A 27,048-nucleotide genomic window follows, 5' to 3' on the forward strand; every position below is an offset into this window, starting at 1 on the left:
ACTGCTCAAATAATTTCTGAAATGTCTTATATTTTAAATTAAAATATTATTTCAGACACTTATTTTGGGTGGTAGTAAAGGTGGTACGTTGCAGAGTGAACATTTTTAATTTTGATGATATCCAAGTTAATTTTGTTATAGAATATCCTGTGGGTGTCATGATTGAGAACTCTTAACTTTACTATGTGTCTCAAAGATTTCCTAAGTTTTCTTCTAACAGTTTTGCAGTTTTCTGTTTTAAATCTGTGAGCCATTTCGTAGTTAATTTTTGTGTAAGGTCTGTGACTTAAGTTCAGGTTCAGTTTTATTTTGGCTGTGAATATCTAGCTTTAGTATTACTGTTTCTTGAAAAGCTGTCCTTCCTCAGCTGAATTACTTTTGCATCTTTGTCATTTGACTGTGTGAGGTTGTTTCTGGATTTTTCATTCTGTTCCATTGATATGTTGTCTACCCATCAGCCAGAACCTCACTGTCTTGATCTCTGCACACTCTGTAGTAGGTCTTAAATCAGGCAGAGTGGTTCCTCCCACTTTTATAAAATTGTCATTGCTAATCTAGATCCTTCATTTTTCCATGAAGAGTCTAGAATGTACTTGCCTACATTTAGAAAAACCTTGCTGGAATTTTAAAGGAGTTGAGTTAAACCTATCAATCTCTTTCAGGAAGAATCACCTTTTTATTATGCAAGTCTTACAGTCAGTGAACATAGACACACTATATAGGCCAAATCAGCATTTGAAGTTTTTAATATATATGTCTTGTGTATGTTTTATTAGATTTACTTTTATACCTAAACTCTTCTTGGGGCACCAAGGTTTGAATTCGGGAGTACTCAACCACTGAGTTCAAACCTATTTTGTATTTTATTTAGAGACAGGGTCTCACTGAGTTGCTTAGTGCCTCACTGTTGTTGAGGCTGGCTTTGAACTCACAATCCTGCCTGAGCCTCCCGAGCCAGTGGGATTACAGGCATGTGCCACTGTGCCTATCTATATGTATACTAAACTTTTTTATTCTGCCTTTTTGTGTGTGGTATTGTAAATTGTATGTTATTTTAATTTCAGTTTGCATGTTTACTACTAGTATGCAGTATTGATTTTTTTTTAATATTGACCTGTATTTTGTGATCTTACTTGTATTACTGTGTTTTTCTTGGTATATTCTACATAGACAATAATACCATTTGCAAATAGGGACATTTTTTTCCATTACATTCTGTATGCCTTTTATTTCCTTTCTTGATTTAGTCTGCTGGCCAAGAAGTTTTGGTGTTGTGTTGCAAAGGGTATTTTAAGCTTTAAACAATTGCTTTAATGAAGCTTTGAAGTCTTATAGCAGTAGTGAGACCCTGCCTTTTTTTAAAAGTCTTAATTATTAATATTGCATCAAACAATTAGTATTGGTTCAGTTCTGAAAAGGTTTCCTTTCCTTTCTTTCAGATCTTGCTAATTCTGTTTACTTTGTATGTGTATGTGGTACTCTAGATTGAATTCAGGGGTACTACTTTACCACTGAACGAAATCCCAGCGCTTTTTTATTTTGAGACCAGGTCTCACTAAGTTGCCAAGTTACCTGAGCTAGCCTTGAATTTCTCATCCTCTTGCCTCAGCCTCCCAAGTAATTGGGATTATAGGTTTCTGCTACCTTGCCCAACCTAATTCTATATACTTTTAGTCTTTCTAATGTTATTCTTTTTATAAGAACTAATATATTTTTTTCATACAGGAAAGAAACTAATTTCTTTTCACCAGCTCAATATTGTTTTTCCTTTTATATAAGTCATTATTTTTTAAATTCAGGGTTCTGAACAAGGTTCAACTAGTCAAGAACAGGCCTTATCTGCTCAGCAAGCTGCTGTTATTAACCTTACTGGAGTAGGAAGTTTTATGCAGTCACAGGCAGCTGGTAGGTATCTTCACAATTTCACATGCTGAATTTACTAAAAGTATCTAATCTATTTGGGATTTCACCACTTAAAATTGTTTTCTTTCCTTGCAAATAATAATCGGGAAAAAGTAAAGTTGTATTTAATTTGTGGACTGTTAAATGGATTAACTGATGGCTGGCCGAAATTTTTTTGTCAATTCAGTACTTAAGAGAGCTTTGACTTACATGTATTTATAGCAGTTGTGTTTTCCTTGTTAGTTTGCTGACAAAATTTTATGCAATCCAACTTACAAGGAAGCTACCAAAGTTGTTTTTAGTGTTTGCATGTAATTATCCTAACTCTGGATAATTAGGATTACTTTCTCCTAGAATGCATAGCCTTTTGTCTCTTTCTGATAGTTTGTGGTTGCATGACTTAAGTCTTCATGGTTAATAAGGTAACTTCTGTAAGCCACTTTTATCATTTGTTAAAAGAAAAAAAGTGGAATTAAATTGAGTGACTACTTAGTACTTCCAGCAATAAATAGTAAACTGAAGATAATGAATATTGTCTGAACAATTGATAGTAATTCTAATTTTACATTATTTAAAACAGTAAGTCACATGCATAAGAAAACTGATAGTTTGAAAATTTACAAATGTATTGGCAACATTTTATCATTTGTGGGCTTACAATAATCTATTAGATATTTATACAGCATCCTCCCCCACCTTTATATTGGTGATACTGGGGATTGGACCCAGTAGCACACTACATCTGAGCTATATCCCTAGTCCTGTTTATTTTTTTATTTGGAGACAGGGTTTCACTAAATTGCCTAGGCTGGCAAATGAGAATCCTTCTGCTGCAGCCTTCCAAGTTGCTGGACTTACTGGCCTGTACCACCACACCTGGCTGCAACTCCCAGTTTCTGAATTTAAAAGTCTTTAGGATAAAATAATCAAGGTCTTTATTTTGAAAATAAGTAATTTGTACATAAAGTTCTAATTTAGAGTAAGTTTCCAAGTGGAAGTTTATAATTTTATATCTTTACCAAAATTATACATTTTCTAAAATAGCTATAGTGTAATTTAGTAGAAACAAGTCATATAAAAAAATCATGAGTGTTTCTGACTCCAGACTTGGCAATAATTACTTTTAGTTAAAACTATATAAATCTCATCTGTGCAGGAAAGTGTTGAACTGATTTACTGTGGTCCCAGTTGGCTAAAAATTTAATAGATTTTAGTCACCATTATTAACAAAGTAGTCTCACTTTCATTACTCCTTTATTTAAAGCATTTATCTACCGGCCTTATCTTTAATTCGATTTCTTTTATCTCCTTTTTCCTACTTCATTGGGTATATTTTAAAAATAATGTACCTTATTTTACATGGTATGAAAGACTTCTAAAACAATGGCACCATTATCGAATTACATTGAGATGCAAGAGAGGGTGTAAAGTGCTTTGGCACACATGTACTCCCTTACCTTTCTTTGTCCAGAAAGTTCTATAATTGGTGATATCCTCAACTAACAGGAGACTAAATTTATTCTGAAATGTCTGTGATTTGATACTTAAGATTAATCATACTGCTAACTTTTCTGTTATTTCATTTCCTGTGTTGTCCTTTTCTAACCCTGGTAGCCTTCAAACTTTTTGACTGGCCTGCTTTCCCCTTCTCCTCTCTGTAGTGTTGTCTCAGCTTGGCTCTGCCGAGAACAGACCTGAGCAAAGCCTTCCTCAGCAGAGATTCCAGCTCTCCTCTGCCTTTCAACAGCAGCAGCAACAGATACAAGTAATCCAGCAACTTCACTCTGATTACATTTTTTGATACTCAGCTCCAAAAGTACCTCAAAATATCTTGCTTTAATTTTACTGTCTCTTAAGACTGTACAGTAATTGGTAAATAATTTAGTAAATTTTTATTAAAAGTCTTAACAACTTAGCCAGTCAACTTGGAGCACTGAATGTATTTTGTACATTTAAGCCATACTCTTTTCCTAATTTAAAGTCTTATTGACATGCTGGTGGCACCTTACCATATATTTTTCTAGTTTGTAGTATATTTTGAAATAGAGTTTTAAGTGCCAATTGTTAACTTTCTAATACTGTACTGCAGAAAAGTGTTCCTGTTAGTGAATGTCATACCTATTTGTTTAGAAAAATGTTATTATTTTAGGAAGGAAAATCAGCATATTATAGTTGACTGTCTTCATTTTCAGGGTGGTTTCATATTGCTATAAACTATCATTATAAAACAAAATGGTAATTGAAGTTGCTGAGTTACTGCAATATAGACTGGCAGGGCAAAGTAACAAATAATCCTGAAGTTTGCCAAGAGTCATTTTTAAAGCCCTCAGCAGGCTTCTGTGCCACTGGTGCTGTCTGACTGTGCATTGTCTCAATGTGTTATAGTCCCTTTTTGTTATCTTGGTGCTTTCTCCCTTTCAATTGTTTTTTCATCACTCTCAGAAAAAGCACCTTTCCACACCTGTCTGCATTTAACATAATATGATTTTTTTCTCTCTTTTGCAGCAGTTGCGATTCTTGCAGCATCAAATGGCTATGGCAGCAGCAGCAGCACAAACAGCTCAGCTACATCGGCATCGGCATACAGGCAGCCAGTCAAAAAATAAAATGAAGAGAGGCACACCAACCACTCCAAAATTCTGAGTTATATTTTTCTTTTTTAAAAACAACAGCATTGAATCAAAAGAATTGTTTCTACTTCACTTTTTTTAAATGTGTCAGTATTTTACATTGTTAGATGTATAAACTTTATACAGAAGCACAACCCTATGATTTTTAAATAAAAATGGGGAAATGGCTTAAGGAACCAGGATTGGTTTGCCTAAGTCATTGCTTTTTAAAAATGGTTTCACTGTACATAATATATATGAAAGTGGCCTAAGAAATACTAGAAACATCTTTCAGAAGAATGTAGTTTGATATTTATTTAGTATAAAAAGTTTGTGCACAGTGTAACAAATACAGTTTTTACAAATCTGTTTGGAAAATGTGACTTTTTATTTGGGTTTCATACTATTAATTACTTCATCCATGAGTTTTTTTACTTCTTTGTGTCTTGTAACTGCACGGCTCATACAGTCCTGAAGTTTAGCTCCAGTGAGTCCACTTCCACCTGAAAAATTATTGTGCCAACACTTATAATCACTCAGTTATTTTATAAACATCAAGCTCATGTCAAATTATAAAACAAAAGTAATAGGATCTTAATTAGTCATGGTTTCAATATATCCAAGTTATGTTTTAACATGATCTCCGAGACATTCTGATCTACACCATAAGTTTTAAGAAACATAGGAACCGCCATATACAACATATAAATGTAAGAAACTTGAGGTAGCAAAGAAAATAGTAACCTTACATTAGGTAAACAATAAAACATCCCACATTCCACTTGGCCCACCTAACATAAAGTTTACTTGCGCTTCCATCTACATATGTTTAGGACTGAAGGGGTAGGAACATGCCTGGTTTATGAAGACAACAGAGTCTGCCTTCTTCATCCATTACTATTGTTAAGGTTCCTGTTGCCAGATGCTCCTCCTCTCCAGTAGGGTCAACTATCAGCAAAGTGCTATTTTAAAAAAGAAAAAAAAAAAAAAAAAGGTGGGTTATCAATAGAATAAATTTTACATTATTTTATTTATTTAAATTGAACCCAGGGCAATATCCATTAAGCTAAATCTCTAGTCCTTTTATTTTTAGACAGGGTCTAACTAAGTCACTGAAGCTGGCCTCAAAATCTTGCAGTTCTTTTGCCTCAGCGCCCTGAATCGCTGGGATAACAGGCATGCACCATCCAGCCAAATGTTTCTTTAAAGAATACTAAACATACTACTTGCATTTTAGTTTAGATATAAAAAAAGCTAGAGTAGAACTGGTAAGAAACCAGAAAATTAAGTAGCAATTTAAAATCTAATACTTAACAAAAATTGTTCGCTGTTCAATTTGTGAATACAGTGGGTCCTTGGCAAATACTAAGATAGCTTCAGATAAATCTTTAGTGGAAGAATTAAAATTTCAGATTATGCAGGAACAGAGCTTGGGATATATGCATATATATCCCATGTATGTTCAGTGGTAGAACATGCACAAAGCAAGTGGAAGGAATGACTAGAAATAACTGTGCAGGGACTCAAAATATCCAAGGCAAAAGAGGGTGTTAGGATCACTACAGAAATTTCTTGAAGAGAAAGCTGAAATAAGCCATTACCTTAACATTGAATATCGAATTTTTTTTTTTTTTTTTTTTATACATTAACTTCCTCACCAGGCACAGTGGCACATGTCTGTAATCCCAGTGATTCAGTCTGAGGCAGGAAGATTGCAAGTTCCAAGCCAGCCTGGGCAATTTAGGGAGACCCTGTCTCAAAATAAAAAGTAAAAAGGGTATAGTTTAATGGTAAAGCTCCTGGGTTCAATCCCTGGTACCATAATAACTTACTCATCAAAAACAGCAAAGGAGGTAGCCACAGGGTGAGTTCTAATACTCAAATAACTTTTCTTCTTTAAATTAACTTCTGCTAAAGCAGTGTCTTCATTTATAGTAACTTCAGGCAACTGTACTAGAAAAAAGGGAAATGTGTAAAGTAAGTCTCTTGTAATTAACAAAGGAGTTGTATGCTTTTTTCCTATTTAATTTGTCCAGAACATTAAGAATCTTATTAATTAGTGGAGATGAACTATTTAAAACATCTGACATTCCTCCCTCTTATTAAAAAAGAAAAGTTTAAGAAATGTCTAGCCACTTCCTACACACCAAATACTATTTTAAACGTTTTCATTGTATTCATTTAAGTATTTCATAAAAAGTATTATCCCTATTTTATTAAATATGCAGAAGCTTCAGCACAGAATGGTAGAGCAAGAATTCAAATTTAAGTCCTATACTAAATTTGCTGTATTCTAATATTACTATATATTCTTCCTCTAATTAATTGTATTATCGATTGAGTAATGCAATGATAGGGAATATGCCCAAGATATTAAAATCTTGACAAATCACTACTTAGATTCCTTACTAAGAAACTTTAGAGTTAAAGGTGATACATACAGCCTCACAGTAAAAAATAATAGAATCCATTCTATCCCTTCTGACAAAGAATTTGAAAAATACTTGCTGACCTAAAAACTGTGGTTCCAACTCATTCCCCCATATCAACAATATTTTGGGAAAGATTGCAATCTTAAAAAGATGGGTATAGTAAAGGCAACACTCTAAAACAGTTTGAAAATATAAAACTTAAGTATATTTGAAAAACCATGTCAGTAGTTTTCATTAATTTTAGAACACATGAATAACAATCTTAAAAAAACCTTTGAAATTTTTGGAGCAAATACACATTATGTTTTCACAAAATAGAAATTCTGATGCCATTATAATAGAAATAAATGACTTTTATTATGGTTGCTTACCATTTTTTAAAGCCGCTAACAACGCAAACGTGCAGGCATCCAAAATGTTTCCATCATAGTCAAGGCAAATGAGATCACAGTACAGAACCCAAGCAAGCTAAAGATGGTTTACATGAAAAGAAATCTTGTGATGGGTAGAAAACACTTATTTGCTTAGACTTAAAAATCACAGAACCCTTGGTTAAATAAACAAGATAAACTTAAAGGCTCAAAAACATTAAAAAAAAAAGTATTATAAAGTAGAAAACCAAAAGAAAGTGAACGCTGGGTTTTGACTACCAACCTGATAAGTGACAAACATCTCCATTTCCCTCAAGAGAGCTATATATGTAGAAGGAATCTTTCTTATTGCTAGATTAGCAAATGAGGGAAGTACTTTAGAAAGCCCTATCTGAAACTCAAAATGTACTTTCCCAAAAACAACTTAATGTAGGAAATGTTTAGATTTTACAATGTTAACAGTATGTAATCCAACAGGAAAGTCTCTTATCTACCATGTGGATACATCACCTTTAAACACAATCAAAAACTAAGTAGTTAAAAAAAAAAAGATGACTACATTTTTCTTTAAAAATTAAGGAAATGAGCTTAAAAGAACTGACAACTAAACTTGTCTTTTTATGAATAATAATTTACATTGATGATTATAGAATCATCTGTAATTAAGACTGATTGTAACTGAATTCCATATAAAATTTGTAAGGCCTTCATAAGGCTATCAGGATTTCTTCTAATTCCCCTGTTCACTGCATCCCCACAAACCCTTCTGAATTAATTGCTTCTCTGTTCATCTTACCTTTCCTGAAGAAATGCACAAGTCCTCTTTCTGAATTATCTGTGAACTTGATTTAATGACAGCACAGTAAATGAAAGGTCAAAACTTTGAAAATGAATGACAGTAAAATTTTACCAAGATAGTCTTACTTTTCAATGACATCTGCAATGAACTGGCTAGCTACTTGGGCCTCTTCTCCAGGAGGTCCAGACCGAAATCTCGATGAACACAGGGGTGGTAGATCCACATTAGGAACTGTTTAAAAAAACACTCTGCAGCTATGAATTAAACTTCATCTTCTGGTTTACTAAAGTGTCAGAGGTTCACAGCAAAGGCAATGTGACCATGAATAGACTATCCATGTGGAAAACATTATAACTTATCTTCTACTTGGTCTTTGTAAGACTCTCAGGCTTAAAAAAAAGTTTACAATTCTCTGATGTTTTTCCAACTTTTTTTTTTAACATCTATGTTAGACCACAATCATCCTAAACCTTCACAGAAGTTTTCCTGGTTTATTTCAAAATAAACTGTTTACACCCAGCTTTTTCTTTTGTAGTGCTGGGGATTGAATCCAATGCCTTGTGCATGTTTGGCAAGTACGCCACCACTAAGCTAAATCCCTACCTAGCTCCCAGCTTTTGGTTCCGACCATAAAGAACAGATGATCCAAGAAAAAATATATATAGTGATTTAAAACAAGTATGATGGAAACCAAAGTTTGCAATGATAGCCCTCTGACTAAAAACATTGTTTCCTTTGTTGATGACACAGGAATATATGAACAAAAAGTGACCAAGTTTGACAAAAATTTCAAAATTCTGTATGTTATGCTATCTTCATCACAGAAAACTTTTTGAGACTATGCTTTACTCCTTTAATTCTGAATGTTAGGAATCTGTCTAAATCAACTACTAGGACTTATCAAGAACTGTTAGGATTAAATGTGTTAATCTATTTGTATTAAAATTACAAAATCATTGAACTTACCAACATATCCTTTATCAGGAGCATCTGATGGTGGTGCTGCAAATTCCTATACAAGCAAACAAATGTTTTCTATTGAAAGAAACTACTAAAAAATTGTGAGGACAGTTTAGTAAACAGTTATGAAAGACTACCAAAAACCATCTTAGCTAATTGCCACATCATAAGCAACTTCTATGCCTGGGGAATTGTGTCAGAGGCTCTAAGAATGTTGGTACCAATTCTTAAAATAGCTCTTCAAGGTAAAAACAAAGTACAGAAGATTACCTAGGGATCTTTTCAAAAATATGAATTGGGTCTCTGCCCCACCTTTCTACTAATTCCGTAGCCAAGATCTGAATCTACTCTTCAGGTGATAGTAATAGCCAGATTTAAGTACCACTAGCACACAGGTCAAGAACAAAAGCTCTGAAATCACAAACCCAGATTGAATGTCAGACCACACTTATAGAGAGATTTAAGGGAAGGTATTTAACCTTTCAACTTCCTCATTTGCCAAACGTGCAGAAAAATAGTGCCTATTTTGGGGGTTTGTTCATGATGATCAAATAAAATAAGGACATTAAATCCCTAGCATAAAACCTGGCAAGGAATAAAAGCTCAAATTTTGAAAATTTCACCCCAACTTTACCATGGAAAAACTTAGGTTAAGTAATAGGTTGTAATAAGTTAAAAGGCAAAGGCTTTAGAATTGGATTTACACCTCAAGTTTTATTTATGAGCTTTGTATGACTGGACAAGTTACTGAAACACATGTTAAAACAGGAGATGGAAACTATGTAATTCTGTACACTACCTAATAAGGTACCTGAAACTGCAGGTACTCAGTAAATGGTAGCTTTAATTCCCTCAAACTTTTCTTTTGAACTATCTCAAATGTCTGCACATTTACAACCATTAAATACGCTACTGGCAAAAAGCACCACCCTATTAGTTTCTCAAATGATACAACCAAATTCTTTAAAACTTAATTGTCATGAGGATTATAAGTTTTACCGTGGTCATTTTACAAATATTCATACATTATAAATAAGTTATTAAGCTTGGGTCATATTATCTAATACACATGAGTGAAAGCTCCGGGGAAATGAAAACAAATACTAAAAAACTAACACATGACTGCCTAATCAACAGCAGAATTACAAGTATATTTTACTATCTAATAATTATGTGAGGCTGATGTAGCATCTCAAATGTCAACAGGACATATATTAAACCTACCGCTTTAACTCCACAAACTACTGTAGTATTTCCCAGCTTCACTAAAGCAGAACCATCTGCTGTACTAATTGAACCTGAAAACATAAGTACAGTTTTTAAGCAAAAAGAAAGGGATAACTATAGAATTATCTATAAAATAATTATTTTATTTCTTTTAATTAAAATTGTTTCTTACACATAATTATTTTGCAAAATATTTCAGTTGCCTAATGTCTTAAAAATGATTTCCCTGTCCTTGAATTTAAGTTAATCATTTTATTCAGTCACAGGGATATTGTACAGATAAAAATCTCTTTTACAGAACATCAAATCCCCTACACATGGTACAATCTAACTTGGGAAAAAAGAAAAAAAAGTGCAGAGGTTAGAACTTGGAAATGCCATACAAGCTGAAATAAAAATACATCCTCACCTATGTTGACAGTTGTGGTTCTGAATTCTCCAAGTTCTCTTCCATCAGGACGACAGTTTTCTTTCTAAATGTTTGTTTACAGGAGGAAAATAAAAAACACATATATTTTACATGTACCAAGGGAAACATATTAGACTTCATTAATTCAAATGAATTAAGTGAAATGTCTTTAAAAGAAGCATTGTTATCAAAAGGGGTGCATGTGCATCACATTTACTCACCAGAAATCTCCTGTAATACTCCATAGGTTCCACGGTTCTGAAACGTGTTACAAACATATCTATGGTAAGTTAATGAAACTTTACATAAATCCAAAACCTAGCAAAGACGTGAGTAATGTGCAGCATATCGCCACAATCCATAACTAGTTTTTTTCATGAATTTTGATGACTGTTACCATCTATAAGTAATTTTTAAAAGTTGATACCCTTGCAGTCGAAATCACATTCCATTGCTGTCCTTAACACTTAATCACAAGATTGCAATCCAAAGCCCTTTGAGACAACTTTAAAAGAGGATTAACCCAGGTGTTTGATCATGTCATTCTTGCTCTGAAGCGGAGATTACTGATCATGAAAAAGGTTCTTTACTTTTACTGCAACTGAAATTTAGCATATTCCTCCATTATGACTTCAGGCAATAAACCTCAATAGCAATACCTGCAACTTCAACATCCACAGAGATCATAAATATAAAAATTTTCGTTTTTATAGTTGCGGGAGGTATGTTTAAGTTCATGGTTACTTTGAAATTGCCAAGAAACACTACACATCACCACTACATTCTGTTGTTTTAAGTTAATCTTAAAACAAGTATATGTATAAATTTCGGGGTTTATAACCCGAGTAGAAAAAGAACTATTGCGGCATCACTGGTTCCAAGTAAGATTTGGAATCTTATTTATTTCTCTCATTAAAAAACTTTTGACAGTCCATAGGCTTCACCAGAGAGGCACCAAAAGTGAAATCTTCCGAATCAGGCACAATTCTTTTAGAAACAAATGACGAGAGGTGGGGGAGCCGGGCGGCACGTGGCTTGAAAGGTTACAACTACACCTCCCGGGGCTGCGCGCCTACTAGGCACCAGGATCCCGGCGCGCGCAGTGGGGACCGGGCTCTCCACAAACCCTTCCACTCCGCCCCACGTGGGGAAAGAAGCGCCTCTCCTTGCTCTGCGACTACCGCCGGGTCTCCCGCCCGTCGCCGGGGAAAGGAGCGGGACCCTGACGGAGTCGGCCTCCGGGCCAGAAGCACCAAGCTAAGGGTTGGGAAGCCGCCATCCGCCTGGAAGCACCGCTAAGGCCCGCCGACACTCACTTGAACCCGGCCGCCATCTTCGCGCTCGCGCGCCCGCGCCTGCGCCGACCTTCCGCCCGGCCAGCTCCGCTGCCGCCGCACTTTCGCCGAGGACGGCCCGGCCCTCCGGCGGCGGAAGGCGCGGAAGGCGGGACCGCGCGAGGCTGGTCCCGGGCGCGCTCCGCGCCGGCCTACCCCGGCGAGCTTCCTCTCCCGCTTTTCTTGCCTGGGACGTACTTTAACGAATCTGCTATTAGACCAGTGACCCTCTTTAGAGAAAGGCTCGTAGTTCAGAATAAAGCCAACAGTTTAACAGAAAGCAGTTTATAGCAAAGAAGTCTGTTGGCGTGAAACTTGATTCCCGTGTTTCCAGGTCCTTTTCCCGCCGGTCTTACGCTGGCCCCTGGGACGGCCTCTCCCCAGGTAACGGACTCCCTGCCCCAGCACCTGAGAAGGTGAACTTGTCACATTCTCCGCGGGGACTGCCGTGACAGGGCTTTCCGCCCCTCCCAGGCAGGGTTGCGAGATCAAATCCTGAATGCCCGACTAAGATGGAATGTCATATGTGTAAGGAAAGAAGCGAATGAAGGAAATAGAGGAGAGGCAGCTCGACAGTAACAGGTTTATTCGGGACAAACCTGCGGAGGGGGCCCACTGGAGACCTGCCTTCCACTTACAGCCTGGAAGAGATTTAGGGGCATGAGAGATCGGGGGAGTTTTTGTGGTCAGGGGGTTGTCAATGAAGGGTTGTTTTGGTTGTCACCTCTGAAAACTATTGGTTTTCAGTATTTCAGTCGCAGATAACAGTTTCCTTTCTTTGTATGATAATGGGGTTTTTTGGGGGTTTCTTGCATGATGATGAAGTATTGTCTGGGGTTTAAGATCAGGCTCAGTGAGAGTGACAGTGAGGTGGTTCTTGTACACAGATGGAGGATGTATTTCAAACCGGTGTTGCCTGTGTTGAGTTCTTCCTAACATGAACAGTAATTGATTTTAGTATGAGTATACCCCCAATTAGTGCATGTTATTAGTACCAAAGCTGGGAGTGGGGGAGCACAGAAAGTTTGAGTGGCGATGATTGCACAGCATTGTGAATGTAATCAATACTATTGTATTATACACTTAAAATGGTGTTTTCAAATTTATATTATAGAGCAAATTATGTGCGTATACGAATGTGGCATAATGAATCCCACTATTATGTTTAATTATAATGCACCGCACCATTGTTAATGTAACAGGCCAAAATCTTTAACTAGGTGAACTGTATAGTGTATGAGATATATCTCAATAAGGCTGTTAAATTAGTTGTTTTTCTGAAATGCAAATTAAGTAAACTTCTTGCACTTGCTGATCTGGAAAGCGAGCTGCATGTCCTTCGCTTCACCGCGCGGGGACGCTGTGAACAGCGCTGGCTCGGGGATCGCGGCAGAGATTGGCCGCGCGGGGGCGCTGTAGGCGGCGGGCGGCCGGCCGGCGCGTCCTCCCCGGTGGCTGGAGGCGGAGCTCAAGGGGCTCTTCCGCGTGTGTGTAGGTGCGGGATAGGGCGGGCGGTGGCGGCCGGGCATGGAGAATGGCTCCGCTCCTGCTGCAGCTGGCGGTGCTCTGCGTGGCGCTGGCGGCCGCAGCCCTCGTACTGGTGAGCACCGGGTTGGGGACCGGCGCAGCCTGACCTCACGTCCTCCCGGAGACTGCGGCTCCCAGGCGTGCCCTACTCCGCGCTGCCCGCTCTTGGACGTGCCCCTTTTTACCCAGCTTCCCCCAAATTCTTGACCCCAGGGTTTCCTCAGCAGGATTTTCACCCCACCCCTCTTTCTTCGGCTCTTTATCTTTTGGAATCACATCTCCCTGTGTGCCCTGAGCCTCCGGATGCGCCCACCCAGCCCTCCATCCCGGCTTCCCTCTGCCTTGACTGCTGCCCCCACCCACCCGGCCTGACAGCCCAGACCTCTCCAGACCTCTCCCCGGGCCTGCAGCCTGCCCCACCAGGGAGGTCTCGAGCCCCCAGAAGGTGTGCCATATGTTACGGATTGGAATAATTCAATGGATCAAGAAGAACCTCCAGGGAGACAGAGTGAGGAAGACAGGCAGGCCCCAGGCCTGGTCTTCTTATCTTCTGGCTAGGGGTCCTTGTTAAGTCCCAGAATTAAGCACTTTAAATTTGCTGCCTCTGCAAGCGGCAGGACGAGATAGAAATCAAACAAGATGTCTACCATTAATCTGGAAGTACGAAAACATTGTGAACACTTGCTGATTATAGAGTATAGAAAATTTTGCCAAGTGAACTCTCTTCCACATAATTTGAAATGAGCGTGCCATCTAGTTAGTAAATGGAGAGTATTTCAGCATCCTTGGCATTCAGATTAGCTGCCTAGACAGCACTGCCAGGAAGGCCACTTTGCCATCTTCCCCAGAGGGTTTGTAAATTTGCAATTTAGGAACATACTGTTTTTTATTAGTGCATTCTAATGATATATAATAGTAGAATTCATTTTTACATATTTGTATAGGCATGTAATATATATAGTTATATAATTTGGTCAGTTTCAGTTGCCCACTATTTCCCATTTCCCTTTCCCTCTCCCTGAACCTCTTCCATTACTCTATTGGTCTCCCTTCTGTTTCATGAGATTTCCCTTCACACACCATTTTGCCCCCTTTTTTCTGACTTACACATATGAGAGAAAACATGAACCTTGACTATCTAACTTTGGCCTATTTCACTTAGCATCTTGCTCTCAAGTTCCAGTCCCTCAATTGATGTAATTTCATTCTTTATGCCTGAATAAAACAAACATACACATACATATACATACCATTCATTTATCCATTTCTTTATCCATTCATTCATTGACAAACACCTAGGTTGGTTTCATAATTTGGAAAATTGTAAATTGTACTACTACACACATGAGTATGCTTTTAGTGCTATAGTATGATTTTTAGTATAGTATGATTTTTAGTATAGTATGACTTTTAGTGTAGTATGATTTTTGATTCTTCAGAATAAACACTGTGGAGTGGTATAGCTGGGTCATATAGTGGTTCCATTTCTAGTCTTGAGGAAACTCCACACTCATATCTATAGTGGTTGTATTAAGATCCCACCAACAGTGTAAAAGTGTTCCTTTTTCCTCACAACCTCCCCAGCATTTATTGTTGTTTCTATTCCTATGTTATTTTATTGGCACTGAGCATTGAACCAGGGGCACTTTACCACTGATTTACATCCCCAGTCCTTTTTTTGTTTGTTTAATCTTGAGACAGGGTCTGAGATGCTGAGGGTCTTACTAAGTTGCTGCAGCTGGCCTCAGCTTCCTGAATTACGGGGATTACAGGTGTGTGCCATCACACATGACTATTCTTTGTATTCTTGATGGCTGCCCTTCTAACTGGAGTGTGATAAAAATCTCAGTGTAGTTTTGATTTGCATTTCCCTAATTGCTATAGATGTTTAACTTTTTAAAATATATTTGTTGGCTGTTTGTATTTCTTCTTTTGAGAAATGTCTGCTTGGTTCATTTACCCATTTATTAGTTATTTGTTTTATTGGTGCTAAGTTTTTTGAGTTCTTCATATATTCTGGATATTAAATCTCTGTTGGAAGAGTAGCCGCAAAGGTTTTCTTCTAGTTTGTAGGTTCTCTCTTCACACTCTTGTTTCCTTTGCTGTGCAGAAGCTTTTTATTTTGATGTCACCCTGTTTACTTATTCTTGGTATTATTTTCTGAACATAGGGGTAATATTGAGCAAGTCTTTGCCCATGCCTGTATGTGGGAGTGTTGACCTTTTGTCTTCTAGTAGTTGCAGAATTTCTGGTCTAATCCCTAGGTCTTTGATCCATTTTGAGTTGACTTCTGTGCAAGGTGAGATAGGGATCTAGTTTCATTCTTCTACATACATATAACCAGTTTTAGGAACAATTTAGAGAAAAAGCAATGCGTCCTAACTTTGTTGATGTGTGTCTGGGTGAGAGACAAATCCACTCTCCCTGAGTTCTGTGTCTTTTTTCAGGTTTTTGAGCTGACAATCAGGTTTTTGGTGGGGCAGAATTATATACAATCCTAGAATGAACTGTCTTTGAATCTGTTGGACAGATTTAAATATGTGGATTATGAAGTTGCACTGATAGTATTTGATCCCATTTGCTTGAACTGATAATAAGAGCTCCTGTTTATTATTTTCTATATGTTGAGCATCATACTCATTGTTTACTACAGACCATCTCATTTGATCTTTGAAATAGGAAGTGAGCTCCCACAAGAAAGGAATCTCAAAAGGGTGCCTTCATTTGATCTTTGAGATACCATGGTGACACAGATATTACTGTGGGGGTTAAGGGATCTTCCCTTTTTCCTCTGGGTCTGTATGGTCTTGGCTAGAAAGTCTGCCTTCACCTCACACACTCCAACTGCAATATGATCATGTTCTCTGTCATGTATAGGCTCGGAGTAGGGATGGCCTCTTGTATATGTGCACACATACACATGCACTGGGGACTAGGTTTCAATGCATCTACGAGTGCACTGGACTTCCTGTAGTGACAGCTCCCTCTCAAATCTGGAATGACAGAGGCCTAGGGAATGAAAGGTGGGAAAAACAAAGACCTCCTAAAGCATTAGCACCTTAGCAATGGAAAAAAGGAAAATTATCAGCTCGTAAGTAAAGGATTAATTAGGGAACTGTCATCTCCCTTTGGAGTTACTTCCAGACCATTGTTAATGAACCAAAAACAACAAATATTCCACCAAAAGAAAAAAGTCATGCACATTTTATATTTTATAGCTAATGCATATAAAAGAGATCAGCATCATATAACTTTTTAAATCATGTCTTTTAGATTTCCATGATTGCATTTATAACTGCCACAAATGTGCCACTACTTCATCAACATGAAGAAGAGAAGTTCTTTCTAAATGCCAAAGGTCAGAAGGAAACTTTGCCCAGCATATGGGACTCACCTACCAAACAACTTTCTGTTGTTGTGCCTTCATACAATGAAGAAAAACGGTGTAAGCTCCATTTAATTTTTTTGGTACTGGGTAATTTGGGAGGAAAAGAAAATTTAAAGTGTTTAACTTTGCTGTGTTTGCAGATGTGAGCTATGGTGAGTGCATTTTTGGTAACGGTAGTTCAGAAGAAGGAAACAGCACCATGAGGTAGTGGGACTGAAGTGTTCTAGAGAAGTAGTAAGGTATGAACAGAAGACAGACATTACACATGAGAATGACTTTGGCGGGACCTTCCAAAGGAGTTGTCAAATTATTGGAACCTTTTCCATACATAAATGGAGTATGTTGGGACTTGGTAACTAATTTTCACTTTTTTTTCTTTAAGTGCCTGTGATGATGGATGAAGCCCTGGGCTACCTAGAGAAGAGACAGGTATCACCCTTTCCCTTTCAGTTTGATGTCTCCAGTTAAAATCAGACCACACTGTGGATTCCAAGCTAGATGCACCATGGGACACAGTACTAGCCACACTGATCCCTGTGCCACTTTGTGGCTCCAGGGGCACATAGGAGGCCACTTCCATAGGCCAGGGGGTGACCCAGGACAAATTAGAAAGCTGAAATTTCTGTGTATCCTCCTATCCACGTTTTATTCTCTTTTGCCTGGTCATGTATCTAACATTAAGTGACAGTGCACATCTGCACATTTTGTATGACAGAATAATGCAGTTTTTACCTCTGTGACTTTTTAAGAAAGAGGTATATTTTTAAAAGATTTCTTTTAGATTGAAATTCTTCTGCTTCTTTATTATTCTTTAAAGCTCCCCACTCAGGTGTTTTCATCTTTTTCCTACACAGAGAAAAGGAAGTAACATACACTTTTCTTTTATAAAAACATCAGTTCCCTTTAGAATTTCCTTGGAGAGGTTAATAATTAAGTGAGCTTTATGGCTGGGGTTTTTGTTTGTTTTATTTGTTTGTTTTAGAAAATTCTTCACTTTGCTTTTAGGGTTTTTCTATGAAGGAAAGAAAGAAGACTTTTTAAAAGAAAGGGAACTATTACCTGCTCAAAAATTAAATGTAAAGAAAACAGAAAGCAGAGTGAGCCCTTAGCATGTGTGAAGTATCTACCTCTTCTATTACATATGCTTTTTATGTCAGCCACATGGATTGGAAAATGGGCCAAAAAAGTTAAGGTGCCCATGGTTGTAAGACTAAGGAGTGGTCCAGCCAGGATGGAATATGCTCTGTCCAACTTCAGACCTCCTGGGCTTTTATTCCTCCTACGCTTGTAGCCTCTCTCTCCAATATGTCTTAGCACCAAAAGTACCTGGTTTCTTTCACCCATGTGATACAGAGAAGACAGGTGAGGCACACAAAGAGACTAAGCCAGAGCATGCCCTCTGTTCCTACCCAGTGTCTCTCCTTTTTGTTCTTAGCCTTTTTATTTTATGTGGTGTTGTACTAATATTTAAATATATTTGTACATATTCACACTAAAGCAGTTTTCTTCAGTTATGATTTTATTAAAATTTTTGATGGCAGTTATGCCAAATTATGCTAGTATATTTTTTCTTCTTGCAGAAACAAGATCCTTCATTCACTTATGAAGTGATAGTAGTTGATGATGGCAGTAAAGACCAGACTTCAAAGGTAAATACATGTGCTTTTAGCCTTCTCAGTAGGTAGAAAATCTGGGATAATTTAATGCATGTGAAATCTTTCTTCTACTTCACTAAAGCTGTGCCTAATATTATCCATTATTATAGTGTGAGGAAGTAGGAAAAAAAACAGATTTATTTATGGGAAGCTGGAAAATATACTTTCATTCTACTGTTTCACATGGCTGGGGAGGCTTTGAAGATCACCAGATGGGGGGGAATACACCCAACCACAGTTCACTGTGGCCTCTAAGGTACCTTTGTGCTCACCAATTTGTGCTTCCTTTATTTCCTAAGCATAATTTCTTCTTTGTGTTCCACCCTGACTTACAGTTTTCTTAAAAGCTGTCATACAAATAGGAAGCTGCCTTATATCTGCCACTGAATTCAGGCACGCCCTTTGTCATGCTCCATTGAGATTTACCTCTGGGAGATCCCCTCTCATGCCTACAATCCCCACAGACTTATCCCAGAGTTCATGAGCCAGAACTTGGAGAAAGGGCCACCCAACTTACACGGAATCTTGGAGAGTATTTGGCAAAGCGTTAGATTGGTCAGGATTTATTCCCAAGGGCTGCACACGTTATCACTGTGCAAGATTGGGGCCATGACTGCAAGGAAAAAGGAAGTCTGCTTGTTAGGTGGGCAGTTAGCTAATGGTACCTGCCATGGTGTTTCAGTAGGAGTATATATAAGGGTCCATGGCCACATTTGTTTATTGAAAGTGGTCAATTCCCTACTGTCAGGCTCTATAGATACAGCTGACCCTTCATATCTGTGGGTTCTACACCTACAGATTCAACCAATCATTAGTTTAAAATGTTTTTCTTAAAAATTGCATCAGGGGCTAGGGATGTGGCTTACTGGTAGAGTGCTTTCTTAGTATGCTTGGGTCTCTGGGTTTGATCCCACCACACACACACACAAAAGTACCTGTACTGTATGGAGTTTCTTTTCTTGTGATTATTCCCCAAACAATACAATATAACATCTATTTGCCTAGTGTTTGCATTGTATTTAGTATTATAAGATGATTTAAAGTATACAGAAAGATATGTGTAAGGTTCTGTGCAAAAAGTTCGCCATATTATACATGGGACTTGAGCATCCTCGGATTTTGGAACAAATCACTGATGGAGACTGAGGAACAAATGTGTTAACCTTTCCTTTAAGTAAGTCACTGCTGTGGAGGAAGACCTATTATGTGATAAGTAGCAGTTAAATGCTTTCAGAGCAAATGCAACTATAATATTAGTGTTAAGATTATACTTCTTTTTTCCTGGGAAAATTGAGGACAGGCATGGAAGCCAGGAAAAAGAACTGGTATTTGAGCTAAGTCTAAGCTGACCTGATGGGTTGACATGCAGGAAAGCATGTTCTAGGGAAAGGTTTAAAAGTGAGAAAGTACAATGTGTTCTGGAGACCTAAAATACTGCTGACGTACAAAGTGCTAATGTAGTAGCATGGGGAACTGAGGCTAAAAAGTTGTGTGAAGGCCACGTAGCAGAGAGTCTCATATGCCATGATAAGGAACTCCTCCACTTAAAAAGTATGTCATCATGAAGGCTGTTTGAACAGGGCTTCTAAGAAGTAATTTATTCTCATATTAGAAAGGGAAGTGAATTGGGGAAGCAAGAGACATGGAGACTTCAGAGGATAGGACAGTATGGAGTCAAGAGGCATTTTTATTCTATTCCTTTTATACTAATTTTATTCTGTTCTCAGCACTAGGAATTGAACCCAGGGGCACTCTACCACTAAGCTACATCCCCAGCCCTTTTTATTCGATTTTGAGACAGATTCTTGCTAAGTTGCTGAGGCTGACCTCAAACTTGTGATCTTTCTGCCTCAACCTTTTGAATAGCTAGGATTATAAGTGTGCATCACCACACCTGGCTCAGGAAGCATTTTAGAATCAATTTGATGAGTTTTAGTAGCCACCAAATTGTAACAGATGACAGAAATGGGAAACGATTCTCAGGTTTTTTAGCTTAAGGTAAATGGTGATGCCATTTGTGGCACGAGAAATTTAGAATAAGCAAAAGTAGGAGCAGATAATTGAAATTCTGGAATTATTTATCTAATATACATCTAGATGACAAAGGGAAGAAGTCTGGGCTGTAGACAGATGTGAGATTCTTAAGCATAATATAAGCAGTAATTAAACTCATGTAAGTGACTTCCACTATGCTTATTTATTGAGAAGTGACCAAAGATGCATATAAGCTATACAGTTATACAATGTAGAGTACTTGTGGGGCTTATCAGCATTTAAGGAGCAAGCCAAGGAAAAGGAGTTAGTGATGAAAACTGAAAAGGAACAGGGCAGGAGGGAAAATGCCAGATGAGAATAGCTTCTTAGCTGTCTGCAAAAATGATTGTCAAAAGAAAAGGGTGAGGATGCCTTCGGTAGGGTGACATTAAGTAGAAAGGGGATGTGGGAAAGCAAAGGGTACGAGCCATGCTGCAACAGATGAAGAATGAATGAGCGATGAAAAATGCAGGTAGCAAACACAGATCACTGACTTTTTTTTTTGTGACGGGGGTTGGGGATTGGTGGGAACTTGAACCCAGAACATGCTAGGCAAGCACTCTACCACTGTGCTACATCCTCAGCCCAGGATTTTGATTATAAATCAAAGTAATGGTAGTTGCTTAAGTGAATAGTAAAGTAACAGTAAAAAAAAAATTTAGCATGCTGGAGGTTTAAGGAAACTTGAGGTGCAGGAGTCAGTGGAAAAGAATAATCACCTCAGTCATTTATCATTTTCCAAGTTAATTTTATGCTGACTTTTATATAATTCGACAGGTAGCTTTTAAATATTGCCAGAAATATGGAAGCGACAAAGTACGAGTGATAACACTGGTGAAGAATCGTGGAAAAGGCGGAGCTATTAGGATGGTAATATATACTTTCAAATTTTTATCTAAAATATAAAGGTATTTTGAATAACTTCTTTTGCAGATTAAAATACATATATATTGTACATTTGGCTGAATGAATACCAACATTTTGAGTTAGCTACATTATATTTTTAATAATAACTTTATACAAATATCTTAAATCTGAACTTCGTGTCATATCTTAACATACTGACTGATTCACAAAAATATCTTTATATTTGTATTAAAGTTTAAAATGTTCTACCTCTACATGTCTTTGACATAGTTACCAAACAGTGAGATTATGATTTTTTTTTTTTTTTTTTTTTTTACAGTTTACACACTGCTTTTATGTATTGTTTTACCCATATGAAGGCACTGTATTCAGTATGGTAGCATGAACCAAGGTGAATCCTACTTGGGTCTCTCCTAATGGAATATGCAATCTAATAGGAAAGATAAGCACTTGGATAAGTGAAAAAAGAAGATGATTGACTTAGGAATGAAGTACAGATGAAAGGCTGAGAAGATCCCCTTCAAAAGAGGCTACTTTCAGCTGAGGCATTTCAGGTAGAGATCAAGTTATGATGAAAGTAAGATAAAAAAGTCTAGAGACCTGAAAGAAAATCCAGATAATATAGTACCTTACATGACTTTGATGTTTATTTTTCCCCTTGAAAAGAACCTAGGGGTAGGCAGTCCAGGAGCTTTTTGTTCAGTGGCTCCATGGTGTCATCTAGAAACTGACTCCTCCCTTTTAATCATTGTGTCCTCATTCCAAATTGGAAGAGAAAAAGATTTATGCTAGCAAGTTTGCCCCCTTTCGAGGAGCAAAGCTCCAGCCAATAACTTTTACTTACGTCTCATGAGCTGGAACATCATCACAGGGCAACCCTGATTTCCAATGAAGCCTGAGAATTTTTTTTTCTAATATTTCCGTTCCCAACCAAATCAGAATTCCATTCAAAAGGAAAAAAGAAAGAGTGGTTCTTGGGTAGGTAACTAACAGTCTCAGCCACTTGAGGAAAATAGCAGATGTCACAAAGGAGATGGTCACTGATGAGATGTCACTGAGATGGTCACAAAGGAGATGGCCAGGTCTCTGGTGATGGTAAAAACTGGGTTCCATTTACTGATTGCTTATTTTGAACTGGAGAGTAAATTAATCACCTCAACACAATTATCACTTGTGATCCTCCTCACAATCTCATCATTTTGATTATATATATAGATGAGGAAAGTGAGGCATAGATTGGTAATTTACTAAGGTGACATAGATAATAGAGTCACGATTTGGATTAGGTTAGTTAACTATGAAATTCATGCTTTTACCCTCTACATTTGAGAAGGGGAAGCCAGTTAACAAAGTCAGAAAAGACAGAATCAGGAACTCTTAAGAGTATGTTCTAGAATCAGTGAGTTCACTCTGACCGAGTCACAGGCTATGCCAAAGAGAGATAAAGGAAATAGGATTGGGATTAGGGGTATTGCTCAATAATGGAACACTTTCCTAGCATAGCAAGGCCCTGGGTATAAGTCCCAGTACCACCAAAAAAAAAAAAAAAAAAAAAAAAAGAGAGAGAGAGAGAAAGAATATAGAATTGATGCAATTATCGTGATGGGTTTTAAATCTGTCCATTTGTTTAGCCAACATTGTACCTCATTAGAGATACTAAGATGCAAGATACCCATCCTATCCATAAGGATATCACAGTTTTCCAGGGGAACACAGTTGTCAGATAGTATTATAAATGCTTTAATAGAAGTATATGATGCTCAATGCTGACACCACCCTCTTGTTGGGAGCAGCAAAGACTTCCCATAGAAGGTAATTCTGGATGGAGTCTTCAAGGAGATAGGAATTATCTTCACGAAAGTGGGGACAGGGAGCTTTGCAGAGGAGGATCATGATCAAAGGCACAGCAATATCAACAGGCTGCAACAAAGGACCTACCAATTGTACGTGAGGCTTGACTGTAGAGATAAGGCCTGAGAATATATGGGTTCAGGTCATAAACTTTAGGTTGGGGACCTAAAGTCAAGGTATAATGAATAATTATTTGGATTATGATAGTGACACAACAGAAGAGGAGAGAGTATATGTGGGAGATGTTAGAAATGAGACAGAATTGGATCTGATGATCAGGGAGAACAGTACCTTTTCTAGGAGTTTGGCAATGAAGTCCAGGCCATGTATATATATATATATATAGAATGGGAGAATCACAGGCACTAAAGAAGCCTTATAAAACAACAAAAGATGAGACTTAAACAAGTTTGAGTGCAGTTGACCATTAATGCTAAATAATAACCTCCAGTTTGCCATTTGTTATTTAAATGATTAGTGCTTTATTGTTACTTTTTTCTTATTTCAAACTAATAACTCCAGAGTTTATAACTTATAATGCTTTTTCTTTTCTTAAACATCATATGTTGTTTAGAAGCTAAATTTGTTAACATCTTATTTTCTGCTTTTTTACACATATCTTAATGGGTATGATAAAGGGACATCACCGATAATAATTATTGGTTTATTCTGTCATTGAATAAATGACCAAATTTCTGTCTATATGTATCTTATCGACAGTTACACTATGTTATCAAAGCTGCATTTTACCATATCAAACCATGAATAAAGCAGGCTTGATTGCACATGCCTGTAGTTTCAGGTACTCAAGAGATTGAGGTGGGATAATCACTTGAGCCTAGGAGTTGAAGTCTAGCCTGAGCATCATGAGACCCACCCATCTAAAGTATATATATTTACACTTCCAAAGCAATGAACTCACTAGGATATACCATAGAAATTGAGTCAGTGTACAGTTTGTTTCTGTGTGAAATGTACAAAATTATAGATCCACAATTTGTACAAAAAGATTAATCAATTCAAAAATTATTAGCATAATTTTACTACTGCCTCAGATGATAAATAGTATTTGGATATGTCCAAATATTTAGTATTTGGACACTTTCTAAATTTTAGTGACATTCTGTATTTCTTAATTCAGTGATTAATTTAAAAGCTTTAGGTTGTATAGTAAAGAATATTAAAGATCCATAACCTTATGATTTATTTCATAGCAAATTGGTAAATGTTATTTTTGTTCAATTTCTCCATTAACATGATATTTATATGCTACTTTAAGTTGTCTTTAATCCTTTTTAAGCACCATAATACACATAATACATATATTTGATAAATATATGTGTGTATATATTCATGTTAGATATTTTACTGTCATTCTTAGTGATACAGAATACCTTTTATTTATCCAAATATATTTTACTATCTCGATATTTTCCAGTGTGTTAGGAATATGACCTCACAAGTTTTTAAAATAATGAAATAGGCAATTAATACATTTGGGAGTATCTTAGCATGAGTAGCAGTGAATCTTGTCCTCTTGCCATTTTATACTTAGTATTTCAGTCTTAGGTATTTTCAGTAAAGCAAAATCAATTGAAATATCCTTGAATTTAATCATAATTTTCAAGCAACATTCTTTTACTTGGAATTTTTAAATACAGGGTGTATTCAGTTCTCGAGGAAAAAAGATCCTAATGGCAGATGCTGATGGAGCCACAAAGTTTCCAGATGTTGAGAAATTAGAAAAGGGACTAAATGATCTACAGCCTTGGCCTGTGAGTATTAAAATATAGTGTTAATCATATTCAGTCAAGAATGTAGGGTCTAACCATGGTGGTACATGCCTGCAATCCCAGTGACTCCAGAGGCTGAGGCAGGAAAAATTTCAAAGTCAGCCTCAGCAACTTAGTGAGACCCTGTCTCAAAATAAAAAGGGCTGGGGATGTGGCTGCGTGGTTCAGCACTGCTGGGTTCAGTCCCTGGTATCAAAAAAAAAAAAAAAAAAAAAAATATATATATATATATATATACACACACAAAAAAAAAAATAAATTTAAAAAGAATTTATCTTATAAGTTTAAAAATCAGGGTTTTTAGTTTTGTTTTGTTTTGTTTGGTATGAAATTACTGTATGAGTGCTACAGTCCTATAGAGGAGCTAATCATTTTGTTATAAACATTCACTGATTTTCTGAGATTGACTGGACAATTACTTATTTAATATTCTGACTGTATCCATCTCTTGATTTCTAATTGCTTCTGCCAGAGTTTTAACACTGTGCATATTTAGTGAAGTCTTTTATTTAAAAGCATAGCCTGAGACTTCTAGATGAAAATGTGAAATGAAACTAAATCAGAATCTTGTACTTGAATAAGCAAGCAAAAATAAAATCACAAAGGTTAAGTATAACTTCAAGGCATAAATTTTTAAAATGAAGGGTGAGGAAAGAGAATCCTGGTGCCATTCCCACCATTCAAAAGCCATTTCAAGAAAGAAGGTAAATTTATCAGATCCTGAGCTTTTACAAAACACTGCTCAGTCGCCACGAATGTAACTGAGAGAATAAAGGAGTACCCTTGGACAACATCAGGTAGTACACTTACCTACTGCCATTCAGTATGCCAGGGTCTCAGCAGAAGCAAGAGAAATTGCTAGTAATTGCTAATGTCAGGGTTTCAAGCTAAGTTTGGAGCACAGATCTAAGAGATTAGCTCCTTTCCTTAGTGGAGTGTCCCCCTCTTCAGGACACTTGACGAAAGTTACAGTAAGGAGCCTGAGTAAGCCAGGAAAGCCACATAGACCTCCTCCCTCTTTACTCCTCCTCAGTGTAACACTCAGGCCTTGAAACTTTGGTTCAAAGGGAAGAATAAGTGTTAAAAAGTAGAAACATCAAGGAGAATCCACATGTATGGTAGGAGAGCTGCCCACGTTAATCAAGGCAAATGAAAAGAAATAAATGCCAACTACGCCAACCAAAAAAAAAAAAGAAAAAGAAAAAGAAAAAACTAAATATAGCTTGATATAAAAGACAGTGTTATCCAAGAAAAAGGATGAAGTTACATGTGAGTATTTTGGCTAAAGAAAAAATTACTAATGAAAATTAGAATTCAACAACACAAGTATTTAAAAGAATTTACAAAAGTAAGACAACAAATTGAAGGCCAAAAGAAGACCAACAGATAGTACTGTCTGTAATGAGATAGTCCTAATTTAGAACCAATTATTATTATTAATTACTAAAATAATACTTATTCATTATAGCAAAAACCGAACAGTAGAAAAAAGTAAATATACAAAACCTAAAATAGAAAATTTAGTAAGAACTTAAAAAAATGCAAATCTGCCTAGAAATATTTATTTAATTTCAGTTTGTGAAGGATGTTTCTCCTTACATCATCCACACCCATTGCCTTTTTTTTCCAGCAGGTGTCATGTATTTTTAAAATATTTTCTCCTACCTTGGCCTTCTGAGCCACTGGGATTGCAGCATGTACCACAATGCCTGGCTAGACCCTACCTGTCCTCTTCAAAACAGGAGCCACTAGCTATGTGTGGCTATTTAAATTTAAATTAAAAAAAAAAAAAAAAAAAAAACTTAGTTCCTCTGTCTCATTGACCACATTTCAAATATTGTGGCTAGCGGCTACCTTGTTAGATAGCTTTTCCACGCAGAGTTCTGTTGC

The 27,048-nt window shown here is 37.0% G+C and overlaps 3 protein-coding genes across 16 annotated transcripts in view; 2 read left to right on the forward strand and 1 right to left on the reverse strand.

The window, feature by feature from the left end:
- SUPT20H (SPT20 homolog, SAGA complex component) overlaps positions 1–4,708 on the forward strand; it is a gene marked incomplete at its 3' end in the record, with an annotated part of 42,099 nt that extends 37,391 nt beyond the window's left edge. For 7 of the 11 annotated variants that reach the window (XM_079137364.1, XM_079137375.1, XM_079137369.1 and 4 more), the window contains 3 exons: positions 1,800–1,905; positions 3,564–3,667; positions 4,408–4,708. In XM_079137364.1, the coding sequence (XP_078993490.1) occupies positions 1,800–1,905; positions 3,564–3,667; positions 4,408–4,545 (348 nt within the window). The remainder of the gene's footprint in view (positions 1–1,799; positions 1,906–3,563; positions 3,668–4,407) is intronic. The other 4 variants (XM_079137372.1, XM_079137366.1, XM_079137373.1 and 1 more) reach the window with 2 other exon arrangements.
- A 168-nt stretch (positions 4,709–4,876) lies between these two features.
- On the reverse strand, positions 4,877–12,170 carry EXOSC8 (exosome component 8). 2 transcript variants are annotated; one of them, XM_079137402.1, is made up of 11 exons: positions 12,026–12,170; positions 10,931–10,967; positions 10,710–10,773; positions 10,298–10,371; positions 9,080–9,125; positions 8,239–8,344; positions 8,111–8,156; positions 7,315–7,411; positions 6,344–6,464; positions 5,367–5,473; positions 4,877–5,014 (listed from the first exon to the last, which is right to left on the reverse strand). In XM_079137402.1, the coding sequence occupies exons 1-11, from the start codon at positions 12,040–12,042 to the stop codon at positions 4,899–4,901; spliced, it is 831 nt and encodes a 276-aa protein (XP_078993528.1). In that variant the 5' UTR covers positions 12,043–12,170; the 3' UTR covers positions 4,877–4,898. The 2 variants fall into 2 exon arrangements, with proteins under 2 accessions (XP_078993528.1, XP_078993527.1); XM_079137401.1 differs by lacking the exon at positions 12,026–12,170 and having other exon boundaries at positions 10,931–12,011.
- Positions 12,171–12,297: 127 nt separating this feature from the next.
- ALG5 (ALG5 dolichyl-phosphate beta-glucosyltransferase) overlaps positions 12,298–27,048 on the forward strand; it is a 53,513-nt gene continuing 38,762 nt past the window's right edge. The window contains exons 1-6 of one of the 3 annotated variants that reach the window (XM_079137399.1): positions 12,298–12,427; positions 16,844–17,015; positions 17,341–17,387; positions 18,539–18,607; positions 21,425–21,517; positions 25,027–25,140. In XM_079137399.1, coding sequence (XP_078993525.1) covers positions 16,850–17,015; positions 17,341–17,387; positions 18,539–18,607; positions 21,425–21,517; positions 25,027–25,140 — 489 coding nt within the window. In that variant the 5' untranslated portion in view covers positions 12,298–12,427; positions 16,844–16,849. Of the gene's footprint in view, positions 12,428–13,496; positions 13,644–16,843; positions 17,016–17,340; positions 17,388–18,538; positions 18,608–21,424; positions 21,518–25,026; positions 25,141–27,048 lie in introns of those variants that run through there. The other 2 variants (XM_079137398.1, XM_079137400.1) reach the window with 2 other exon arrangements.

Source organism: Sciurus vulgaris, assembly GCF_902686455.1.
Source record: "Sciurus vulgaris genome assembly, chromosome: 4".
NCBI lineage: Eukaryota > Metazoa > Chordata > Mammalia > Rodentia > Sciuridae > Sciurus > Sciurus vulgaris.

What these genes read in the sequence shown, in the direction of transcription:
- EXOSC8 (XM_079137401.1), bottom strand. Translation starts at nt 10,987, where the DNA reads ATGTTTGTAACACGTTTCAGAACCGTGGAACCTATGGAGTATTACAGG. An exon ending in ATTGCAGATGTCATTGAAAA is followed by an intron (nt 8,157 to 8,238) that starts GTAAGACTATCT and finishes CATTAAATCAAG; the next exon opens with TTCACAGATAATTCAGAAAG. An exon ending in TGTGCATTTCTTCAGGAAAG is followed by an intron (nt 7,412 to 8,110) that starts GTAAGATGAACA and finishes AACCATCTTTAG; the next exon opens with CTTGCTTGGGTTCTGTACTG.